Source organism: Galeopterus variegatus, unplaced genomic scaffold (assembly GCF_000696425.1).
Source record: "Galeopterus variegatus unplaced genomic scaffold, G_variegatus-3.0.2 Scaffold2165, whole genome shotgun sequence".
Classification (NCBI taxonomy): domain Eukaryota; kingdom Metazoa; phylum Chordata; class Mammalia; order Dermoptera; family Cynocephalidae; genus Galeopterus; species Galeopterus variegatus.
This window is the reverse complement of record NW_007728276.1, coordinates 103,895-116,227: the sequence shown is the minus strand read 5'-3', so window position 1 is coordinate 116,227 and position 12,333 is coordinate 103,895. Positions and strand designations below refer to the sequence as shown.

Genomic DNA, 12,333 nt, shown 5'->3' with positions numbered 1-12,333 from the left:
GGTGCTGATAACACCAAGGCCACGGGTTCGGATCCCATATGGGGATGGCCGGTTTGCTCACTGGGTGAGTGTGGTGCTGACAACACCAAGTCAAGGGTTAAGATCCCCTTACCAGTCATCTTTTAAAAAAAAAAAATGCAGTTGTTTTATTGTTTATTTTATTTATTTATTTTTTTAAAAAGATGACCGGCTGGGCCGGCCCGGTGGCGCACTGCTACAGTGCGCCGCTTGGGAGCGCGGCGGCGCTCCCGCCAAGGGTTCAGATCCCACATACAGACCGGTTCCCGCTCACTGGCTGAGCGAGGTGCGGGCGCAACACCGAGGGTTCCGATCCCGTTGTCGGTCCCGGTCCGGTACGGGCGCGACACTGAGGGTTGCGATCCGTTGCCGGTCATGAAAAAAAAAAGATAAAAAGGAGAAAAAAAAAAAAGATGACCGGCAAGGGGATTTTAACCCTTGACTTGGTGTTGTCAGCACCACACTCAGCCAGCGAGCTAACCGGCCATCCCTATATGGGATCTGAACCCGGGGCCTTGGTGTTATCAGCACCGCACTCTCCCGAGTGAGCCACAGGCCGGTGCTGAAAAGTCATTTTTAATAATATTTTATTTCACTCAAGAGATCTAAAATATTTTCATTTCAACATGTCATCAATATGAAAAATGATCAGTGAGAAATTTTACGTTCTTTTTCTCATATCAAGTCTTTGTAATCCTGTGTGTATTCTATACTCACAGGACAGAGGGATTTCTCAGGACATGGGACTTTCAGTACTAAAACCTGCACAGTCCCAGGTGAGCCAGGACGCGCTGATCGCCCTACACACGTGGTACTAGTCATGTTTTTCATTTTCTGTATTCTGATGCTGGGATATCTTGGGGTCTTATTGACCCTGGAGGGACAGCCCTGCCTAGAGTTGACTAGTTCCTAGACATAACAAACAACTCAACCAGAAGCATGCCTTTCAAACGCAAACCAACCAACCCAGAACTCACACCCCACCCCTCCTCTGTGGGGCTCTGAGCCAGTATCCACCTGCCCCAATCTCCCCAGGGCCAGCCCCTGTGCTCAGAGGTCTCCTACAGGGTCTCTCTGGACATCTGCACTCAGTGCCTCACATACTGTCATGAGCTGCAGCAAATCTGGCCATTGCATGTAAAGACCAGGCGTGTCTGTGGTTTGAACCTCTCCTGGGGCTGCCGCTGGTGTGTTGATCATCAGTAACGTCCAGCCTGCCGAGGTCACTGCCCCACCAGCTCCAGCCATGACCACAGGTCACAGAACACTCAAACTTGGCTCGAGACAGGAGATGAGCACGTTTTTATCCCACGATTCAACTTTGAGGATTTCATAACCGCATATTTTTACACATATGGATCATGGCAGCAAAACGCAGGTTACAACTCACACGTCTATCACGATGGGGGGGCTCAAAACACCGGGGTACAAACAACGATGGAAACATATGCGTTCCTTGTAAATTACGCTACATCCCATCTTCTTGACACGGAAAGATGCCCACAGTGCGACATGGAGCAAAGGGAGCCGGTTACGTAGGATCTGTTTATGGAAAACGAGGTCTATCCCCCTCGGGCCTGTGGACACTGGGGCAGGATCACTCTCTGTGGTGGGGCGTCCTGGGTGCTGCAGGTGATGGGCAGCGTCCCTGCCTCCACCCACTCCATGCCAGGAGCACCCCCCAGCTGTGACAACCACAGATGTCCCCAGACATGGCCCAGTGTTCCCCGGGGGGTTGCAGGATCGCCCCTAGTTGAGGAGCATTGATGTCAAAGCTAAACAAATGTCTCCACACGTGTGTATTGCAATGTCTAGAAGGAAAGTCACCAAAATCTTAAAAACGACAAGATTTCCAACACTTATCCTTTTTCAAAACCAACCACCACCAATCCTGTTTCCTCGTAACCCTGCTCGGCCACGTATGGTTCGCAGCCCGCTCCGTGGGACCACGAGCCTGTCTCCTGCAGGAGGCTGGTGCCACAGCCAGCATCTCCCGTGTCCCCGGGGTTTCCTCCGCTTACTTGCAAGCAGTCTTAGGAAACCTCTGCAGGTAGCACAATCACAGAAGATCTGGCAGAAGGCGGGGAGCTCGTGACATCGAGAAGCACATACCTGACTTTACGTCTCTTTCTGTCAACGGTCCCTTATGGGTCCCTGCGGGAAGGCAGAGAGGACAGAAGCTCATTCAGTGAGTGGCGAAATCTTTGAAAACGTGTATCGCGGGCAGCCAGCAGCGCAAAGCACAGAGCCGCGCCGAGCACCACGGAAGCCACTTAAAATGAAGATGAAATCCAATTAAACACTCTGTCCCTCAGTCTCGCCGGCCACACGTGGAGCACTCAACAGCCCCACGGGGCTGGGGCTACCGTATCGGACAGTGCGGACAGGACTGTGCCATCCCCAAGAAAAGTTCTGTCAGCGCTGGAGCAGAGGTGACTAAGACCCAAAGCAGTGTGTCGGGGCTGGTGGGAGGGGATTATAAATGTCCTTCACAGCAAGGTCACGGTGGCAAGTCTATAACCTCACGACAGCCTAAACTGGTGTCTGGCCTCCAGTCACCCCCCACGGCACCGTACACCTTGAGAGCGCAGCATTGACTCTTATTTCTACAGCAGGGATTGGCAACCTACAGCCGTGGGCCAAACCTGGCCCACTGCTTGTTGTTGTAAATAAAGTTTTATCGGCACACAGCCACACCCATTCTTTCACATACCCTCCATCGCTGCTTTTGTGCTACAGTAGCAGACTTGAGAGGTCGCAACCAAGACCCAAACATGAAAATATTTACACTCTGGCTCTTTGTGGAAAGAGGTGGCCGACCCCAGGTCTATGCCATTGACAAGAAAGCAATGTGGGCGTGTTTTCCTTTCACGGGAGGGGCGGTCATTGAAAACCTGCAGTTTAATGCAACCGTCTATGGCTCCCCTTCCAAAGCAGCCCCCTCCAGCTTCCTCTTGATGGTGTGTCAGCCTTGATGGCCCACTCACCTGTGAGCTCGGCCGACAGGATGGTGCCGTAGGCAGCCAGGCGGATGCCACCTTCCCGTAGCCTTGCCCGAATCCCGTTCTGCAAGAGCTCCTCCTCCAGGCCCAGGCGCAGCAGCTGGAGCGCTTGCAGCAGGAAGCGCAACTGGAACCGCACCAGCACGCTGGAGTTCGCATCCCTACAGGCAGGAGGAGAGGCCCTTGGAGAGAGAGGGGCTCCCCTCTGCTGGAACCTTCCAGAATCTCCCAGATGTGCACCAAGGTCCCTTCACCCAGTGGAGGCTCTGACTCACCTGTAACTTAGCACCGTGCAGTCCACACAGCTTGCCTCTAACTCTGTCTTCCGAAAGCTGCTTACAAACTGCAACAGAAACACCACCAGCCAACACTGAGACCCAGGGCAACGGCAGCCGCCACCGCGGACACCCGCATGTGCTGAGGGCGCCGGGGAGGGGGTGGGTTCTATGGAGAAGTGTCTCCTTTTACACTCTGTAAAGGTGCATTTTGAAGTTATTCATATAAAAATATCGTTCCATCAACGGATGGATAAATAAAAAATGGGATATATCCACACTGTGGAACATTATTCAGCCATAGGAGGGGATGAATCCCACTCCTGGGTATACACCTAAAAGAACCCGGAGCGGAGTCGTGAAGAGACACCGTGCGCCCGTGCACAGCAGCGCTCCTCGCAGCAGCTGACAGGTGGAGACGACCCAAGTGTCCACAGACAGACGCACGGACACACACGGCGCGGTCCATCCACACACGGGAGCATCACTCGGCTGTGAACAGCGGCGAGGCTCTGACACACGCTGCCACGGGGATGGACCCTGAACACGTCACACTCAGTGACAGATGCCAGACACACAAGGCCACACAGCGTGTGACTCCATTTACATGAAACGTCCAGAACAGGCCGATCCACAGAGACAGGAAGTGGATTCGTGGTTGCTGGGGGATGGGGGTGGGGGGGTGACTGCTGATGGGGACAGAGTGTCAGTTTGGGAAGATGAGAAAGTTCTGGAGGCGGATGGCGATGTTGGTTGCACAACCGTGTGAATTACTTAATGCCACGGAACCGTACACTTTTTTTTTTTGGTGGCTGACCGGTATGGGGATCCGAACCCTTGACCTTGGTGTTACAGCACCACGTTCTAACCAGCTGAGCTAAGCGGCCGGCCCCGTACACTTGAAAATGATTAAAATGGCAAATTTTATGTTATGTGTATTTTACCATAATTTAAAATGTTTTAAAAAGGGAAGTTATGCTCGTTATCTGTGGCCTGTTTTCCACCCTCATCCCCGCCCCAGAGAGGGCCATGGCTGAGTGGCAATATTCCAGGGTGTGCATGGACCACTGTGCTTGTCTATTTCTCCACTGACGGGCACGTGGGTTGTTTCCACTTCTGGGCTGCTGTGAACACCCACGCGCGGGCTTCTGTGCGGACACACGTGTTCACTTCTCTTGGGCGGACACCCAGGAGTGGAACGGCTGGACCGTACAGTGACTCTATGCTCAGCTTCTGCAAGAGCCACCAGCCTGTTCCCCACGGCGGCTGCAGCGTCTCCCATTCCCACCAGCAGCGCATGAGGTTCTGACTTCTCTGCGAGAGCAAAGCCGAGAACCTCCGCACGTGGCCTGCAAGTCCTGCATGTGTCAGTCCCCACAGGACACAACTCTCCCCTGCGTGCACCAGCCTGGCCACCCTGGCCTCAACCTGTGTGTCCCACAGCTCCACCACCCTGTCCCAGAGCCCTGCTAGGCTGCGGCCCCCACTTGGCTTCCGCCTCCTGCTCTCCATCCTCCAGCATGGGAAGCTCCTCCAGGTCAAAGCCCCCAAGTCACCCCTTTGTCCATCTGGCCCCCAAAGGCAGGCTGCCCTCACCAGCATCTCCAGAGTGGGCGTCAGCGTGCGGTAGTAGTCCGAGGTCACCTGCTGCAAGCTGCTGGCATAGCGGACCCCTTGCAGCTCGGCCGTGTGTTCCACGCGGACGCCCTGTGTAGAGAGGAGGGCTGCGGACGAGACCAGGGCCCCGTGAGAGAGCCCGGCCGCGGGGGCTCGGGGCTCAGGGCTCGGCTGAGCCTGCCACCGAAGGCCCCGGCCTCTCTGCTCCTATGCCACCCTGGAGTCTGATCACGCCCAACACGTGTGAGATGGGTGACTTCCAAAGTGTCCTGGTTTGGTGATGAATTCTATGGTCACTTACTCGAAGGCCCCCAGGTACAGCATAAGGCTGGTAAACATTGAACTGAGCGGGCCCCAGATGTCCCCAAGTTTTCTGTTAGGGCAGGAATAGGTCCTGCTCCTTCATGTCTGATTTGCAGTGTCTGCTCACGTGACCATGGAAGGACAGTCCCACCTCCTCCCTGGGAAGGGGACACTAAATATTACAGAGGCATAATCAGAGCCGGGTGACCTAGGGCCACTGTCACCTGAGGCCACCCTCCGGAAAACACAAATTTCTAACCGTCAGAAACATTGTGCCAGAAAGTACACAACTACACAAAAAATTTTAGATAAAGCCTACAATAGCAACCACATAAACCACGAAAGCATGAGTGTTGGTCCAAAATATGTTGGAACTGTCGAAAGTGCACACTAACAAGAACTGGCCATAATTACAAAATTTAAAAAAACGACATTAGTGGGCCGAGCCCGTGGTGCACTCGGGAGAGTGCGGTGCTGGGAGCACGGCGGAGCTCCCGCTTCGGGTTCGGATCCTATATAGGGATGACCGGTGCGCTCACAGCGCACACTGGCTGAGCGTGGTGCGGCCGGTCTCAAAAAAGGACAAAAAAAAAAAAAAAAAAAAAAAACGAAATTAGCAACAAGTAAACCGTGAAAGCTAGGTCCCAATTCTATTTATCCTAAAGGGACATATATTCATGCAGATAGATATGTAGATATTCATTTGTTCAATAGATAGAATAAATATTCTAAACCAGCTCTAAAAATGGTCTGTTTTCTCATTTGAGAAACTAAAAGTAAAGAAAAACTAGCACCCTGTGGTGTGGGCTGAACTGCCCGTGTGCTGTGTCCCAGCTGCTCATTCATTAAGTCTTTGCTTTGAAATAATTATAGACTCATAGGAAGCTGCAGAAATAGTGCACAGAGGGCCCCGCACCCTTCACCCAGCCTCCCCCAACCTCTCCAACTACAGTTCTGAGCTGTCTGGGAAGGGGCTGAATGTTCACTTTCATTTTAAAAAAATTTTAATTTTAATTGGAAGTGCTTCTTAGAGACTTCCCGGGGCTTCAGGGTGTCCTGCTGGGGATTACACTGATCTGTCCTCAAAATGTATCTGTGTTTCTAGATACAGGTGTGAACCTGTGCCCTGTCCCTGCCTCTCACTAGGATGTGCGCACACACACACACACACGCATAGGCACACACGTGCACACACATGCATAGGCACACACAGGCACGCACGCATGTGTACACGCATGCACAGGCACGTGCACACATGCATAGGCACACACGTGCACACACACGCATAGGCACACACGCACATGCACGCACGTGCACACACACGCACACGCACAGGCACGTGCACACACACGCATAGACGCACGCAAGGCACATGTGCACACACACAGGCACACACACAACACATAGGCACACACATGCATGTGCACACACAGCACAGGCACGCACACACACAGGCACACAAGCTCAGGCACACACGTGCGCACACACAGGCATTCACATGCACGCGCGCACACACAGGCACGCACGCATGTGTACACGCACGCACAGGCACGTGCACACACACGTACAGGCACGCACACGCACGTGCACACTCACACACAGGCACACATGCACAGGCACGCACAGGCACGTGCACACTCACGAACAGGCACACATGCNACACGCATAGGCACACACGCACATGCACGCACGTGCACACACACGCACACGCACAGGCACGCACAGGCACGTGCACACTCACGCACAGGCACACACGCACAGGCACGCACACGTACGTGCACACGCATACGCACGCACACGCACACACACACATAAACCCACGGAGCCCAGATTTTATTGCACTTCACACCCACAGCCACTAGAGGGCGTTAGTCAAACGTGTCTGGCTCTGGGATGTTCCAGAAGTTCCACAAACATTAAATTATAAAAAATCAGGGGGACCCACACAAGGCGTCCAACTTTCTATTTTGTCACACAGGAGCATTTCCCTTAAACTACCACTTACTATCATCATTTTATAAAAGAAGGGTGAAGAAAAGATTTTTTTTTTTAAAGAAGAGAAAATCAAAACAGACAAGAAAGGTGATTTTAACGCCCTCCAAATAAGACAGTCGGAAACCTGTCATCTCAGCATAAACCCTCCCAGGTCTCCGCCGTCCAACAGAACTCCATGCCAGGATGGAATGTTCTAGATCTTCCCTGCCCAACAGTGCCCACGAGCCACGGGCAGTTGAAACATGGCTGCTGGGACTATGAACTGAATTTTAAATGTTATTTAGTTTTAGGAATGATTTAAATCTAAACGTCCCTGGAGCTAGGAGCTGTCGTGTTCATTTCTGCATCGTTTGTAACGGTTGCTCGTGCTTCCCAAGAAGAATTCCTGTCTGTGCTCTAGATCACAACACGCAGGACTCTAGGACAAGTGACACACGAGCAGAAGCAAGATTCTGGAAGAGATGCAGACTGTCATTCATGTTATGAGTATATGCAAAATACACGATAGCAGGTGTCGCAGTGATGCTGGACAAAAGATGGTTGTGGTCACACTTGAAAGAAACCTAATCTTTGAATAGGTGTGATTTATGCACGTGGCGCAAAAATCAAGCAATGCCGAAGGGCGGACGGTGCAAGGTCTCCCTCCTGCACCTGCGGCCCAGGGCCCCTGCCTCGGCCTCAGAGGCAACCAGTTAATCAGACTGTGAAACTTCCTTCCTGAAAACTATTTATGCACATAGACAGGCAGTTTTTCACTTCCCGCTACTCTGCACACACATTCCCCTTTTTGAAACTTAGGTCACTTGCGGATCGTTCCATCCAAACCCAGGAGACGCTTCCTTTGTTTGTTTTTATAACAGCAGCCCCTGCGCTGTACGGACGTGCTGCATCTCTGCGTGTCCTGTGCTAAACAATATCAATACGATGCTGTTATTCAAACAATGAAAGAAATATGGACTGTGGGCAGCTGTGGGTGGCAGGTGGTGGGAACGTAAGTGATGGGTCATTTCTATACTTTTTGGTGCTGTTCAGATTTCTCAAATCTTTCTAAAACAAGTTCATTCCACCGTCCCTACTTCCCTTCAGCTGGAAAACTTCCTTCGGGAACCCCTTCAGTTGGGAAACTGCAATTGGCAGTAACCCGCCTCCCCCTCCCCCACCCCCCTGACAGTGACTCCTGCGTCCCCCCTATCTTCAATGGCCTGAAGGGTCAGCCTTCACTACCACGCTTGGACGCTCGGCCCTTTGATTCTGGGCCCTTTGATTCTGACAGCACTGAGCCACTTCTGAGTGTCTTTGTGCAAGTTGCCTGATTTTGTGAAGCCAGCCAATCCCACAGCCACTTACCCCAAAGGACTCCCAGGGTGAGGACCACCACACAGGTGGCCACTACTGCGGTGATGGCCACCCGACAGCACGCGGCGTCCGGAGCGGCGACTTCTTTGGTTGTCCTGGGCACAAGCTGTAAGTCAGCCACGGTGGGCTCCATGGCTCAGAGATGAGACACCAGGACAGCGAGCTAAGTGCCAGCACAAAAGGGACAGAAAAACAAGGTCAGGGCTCGAAGGCGTTTTTCTTGCCCTAAGCAAGGGTCGCACTTGTGGCATTGTTATGTGGCGCATGACTGGATGACCTGCTCAGAGCCACCAACCCTCTCAAACTCTCTCCATCCTTTCACCTCACTTTGTAATCACAGCCACCGTGGCCACCACCGGCACCTCAGGTGTCTGTCCTCACTAGAATTCACTCTCCAGCCGTGTGTTGGCACATGTTTAATGACAGGCTTCAGTGAAGGGAAGGGACCTGATTTGTAGTGTCTGCCAATTCCTGTGGTGTAAATACTCCCACTGCGGCCGATGTGAAGCCACTCACGTCACACCACGGGACAGAGCTGGGGGAGACGCAGTATGAACTGCTGTACATCTCCCACCATGCAGATACTAATAGACGCAGACAAGCTCAGGACCGGAGACCACGGGTCGGAGAACTTTTTCTGGAAAGGACCAGGTAGTAAATATCTCCATCTCGTGAGCCCTGCAGGCTCTGTGCGAAGGCCCTAACCCCGCCATCGCAGCACGGAAGCAGCCAGCCCACATTGTGGACCGTTTCCTGTGGCCACGTTCCAGTAACGCTTCCTTCATGGACCCTGAAATTCAAATCCCGTATAATTTTCACATGTCACGATATTATTCCTTTTTTTAGAGTCTTCTTTGACCATTTAAAGTGCAAAAATAATTCTTAGATCAAGGGCTATAAAAACGGGTGTGTGGGGGGAGCTGTTTAGTATGTGGTGTTGGTAACACCGAGGTCAAGGGTTCAGATCCCCATACTGACCAGCCCCCCCCCCAAAAAAAATACATGCACAGGTGGCCAACATGACAAGGCCTGTGGGCTGCAGTTTGCTGGCCCCCGGCGTAGATAATAGTAAAATGCAGGAAAATGACCATGGAGGGGTGACTTGAGTGCTTACGACCTTTGTTTATACAGGCTGAGGGTCCCTTATCTGAAGTGCTTGGGACCGGGAGTGTTTTGGATTTTGGATTTTTTCAGATTTTAAAACATTTGCATTACACATACCTGGCATCCCAGATTCAAAGATCTGAGCATCGTGAGCCTCATATCAGCTCTCAAAGAGCACTTGTGGCTTTGGGAGCATTTTTGGATTTCAGATTTTCAGATCTGGGATGCTCAACCTGTAATATAACTTTTAAATTGTGAGTGTATATAATGTAATCTTCGATAACATCTGTGGTTAACAACCAGCTCCAGCACGTCCTTGGTTGGAACCGTCTGTCGTACACAACGGTTTTGGTACCTAAAAGGTGGCAACACGTGGCAGATTCAGCAATGATCAAACGATTATTCTCCCTGGACCTCAGATTCACTGGGTCTACCAGAGGCCCTGCCTTCCCTCCAGACCTGCTTATTCCCCACCTCTTGTGTTCCTGAGGCCCAAATTTCCTCAGGGGGATCCCACCCACCCACATCGGCCCCTGCGTGTTAGGTGAGCTCCTGGGAGGGGGCAGGTGATCCAGGCCAGGACTTCTCCAACTCAAATGTGCTTATGAAGACCTGGGGGTCTTGTTAAACTGCAGATTCTGAATGAGCAGATTTGGGTGGGGGGACGGAGACCCTGCGTTTCTGACACCCCCTGGGGGTCCCGATGCTGCTGGTCTGTGGTGAGGGTCTGTGGTTGTTCAGAAGTTTCCTTCATCTGCCCCCCACCTCCTCGCCACGGTGACGTGAGTCGGGACAAGGCCCCTCCCGCACACCAGCACCCATATAACACCAAGTATTTCAGCTTTGTTTTAAAAATACTTTCTGATTTAGAACAGTTTTAGATTTACAGACAAATTGACAGCGCAGAGTCCGCACATCGCCCTGACTCAGTGTTCCCTGTGAGTAATGTCTTACGTTAGCGTGGCGTGTCTGTCACTGTTAATGAGCCAGTATTGATACATTATGATCAACTAAAGTCTCTACTATACTCAGATTTTCTTTAGCTTCCCCCTCCTGTCCCTTCTGGGTCCCAAGGTGCTGTTAGAGCCTCAATGTTTGTGTCCCCCCCAAATTCATATGTGGAGGCTTTGGGAGGTAATTAGGTCACAAGGGTGGAGTCTTCATGCTGGGGTCAGTGCCTTTAGAAAAGGGACCCCAGACAGCTCTATCACCCTCTTTCTGCCATGTGAGGTGACAGCGAGAAGGTGGCCATCTGCAGCTCCAAAGAGGGTCCTCACCAGAACCCAACCCTGCTGCACCCTGACCTTTAACTTCTGGCCTCCAGAACTGTGAGAAATAAATTTCTGTTGTTCATAAATGTCTTAGTTCATCTTCTGTTGCTTATTACAGAACACTTGAAATGGAGTAATTTATAAAGAAACAAAATGTATTTCTTATAGTTCTGGAGGCTGGGAAGTCCAAGGTCAAGGGGGCACATCTGGTGAGGGCCTTCTGGCTGGTGGGGACTCTCTGCAGCAGTCCTGAGGTGGTGCAGTGATCACATGGAGAGGGGCTGAGTGTGCCACTCGGGTCTCTCTTCTTATAAAGCCACCAGTCCATTCCCATGANGTAATTTATAAAGAAACAAAATGTATTTCTTATAGTTCTGGAGGCTGGGAAGTCCAAGGTCGAGGGGGCACATCTGGTGAGGGCCTTCTGGCTGGTGGGGACTCTCTGCAGCAGTCCTGAGGTGGTGCAGTGATCACATGGCGAGGGGCTGAGTGTGCCACTCGGGTCTCTCTTCTTATAAAGCCACCAGTCCATTCCCATGATAATGCATTGATCCATTAACCCATTAACCCACTAATCCATGAACGGGTTAGTCCACTCATAAAGGAGCCCTCCCAATCCAATCACCTCAGGACGGCCCATGCCCAACTGCATTCTGTGGAACAAATGACCAGGCACCACCTGAGAGCTCGTCAAGCCCTAGTAGATGACACCAGACCTCCAGGGCGGGTACATTCTAGGACGGCCACCAAGATGGCACCTCCTGGTGGTCACACCCTCCCTTGAGTATGGGCAGGGCTTCGACTTGCTTCTAACCAATAGAGGATGGCGAAAGTGATGGGATGTACCTGGTGACCCGCATGTGATTACCTCACATCAGATGACAACACCCCTCTGGCCGACTCTCCCTGTTGCTGGCTTGACACTGCACGTGTGGTCAGGAGCAGACAGCAGCCTCTAGCCTCCAGCCAGCAAAAAACGAGGCCCTCAGTCCTCCAGCCACAAGGAACTACATTCTGCCAACAACCCCATGCACATGAAAGCGGATCTTTCCCCTGTCAAGCCTTCAGATGAGACCTCAGCCTCGGCTGACAACTTGATTGCAATCTGATGAGAGACCCTGAGCAGGGGTCCCAGCTAAGTGGAGCCTGCTTTCCTGACCCCCAGAAACTGTGAGATAATAACACGTGTGTTGTTTCATGTTGTTTCACAGCAAAGAAAATGAATACACCACTTTATCCACTGAATGCTACTCAATAGTCAACTGTTGGCTCCATTTTTATAAGTCTGCAAAATTTGAGCTATAAGCTGTCTCTCCATCATAACAGTTAATGCTTTTTTTTTTTTTTTGTCTTTTTCCGTGTCCGGCAACGGATCGCAACCCTCAGTGTTGC

General features: G+C 51.8%; 1 protein-coding gene across 1 annotated transcript in view; it reads right to left on the bottom strand.

Annotated features, from left to right (window-relative positions):
• TMPRSS9 (transmembrane protease, serine 9) overlaps positions 1–8,699 on the bottom strand; it is a 33,544-nt gene extending 24,845 nt beyond the window's left edge. Inside the window, exons 1-5 of the mRNA XM_008580819.1 lie at positions 8,558–8,699; positions 4,892–5,019; positions 3,296–3,363; positions 3,006–3,181; positions 2,131–2,172 (exon numbers count right to left, since the gene is read on the bottom strand). Coding sequence (XP_008579041.1) covers positions 2,131–2,172; positions 3,006–3,181; positions 3,296–3,363; positions 4,892–5,019; positions 8,558–8,699 — 556 coding nt within the window. The remainder of the gene's footprint in view (positions 1–2,130; positions 2,173–3,005; positions 3,182–3,295; positions 3,364–4,891; positions 5,020–8,557) is intronic.
• Positions 8,700–12,333: the final 3,634 nt, after the last annotated feature.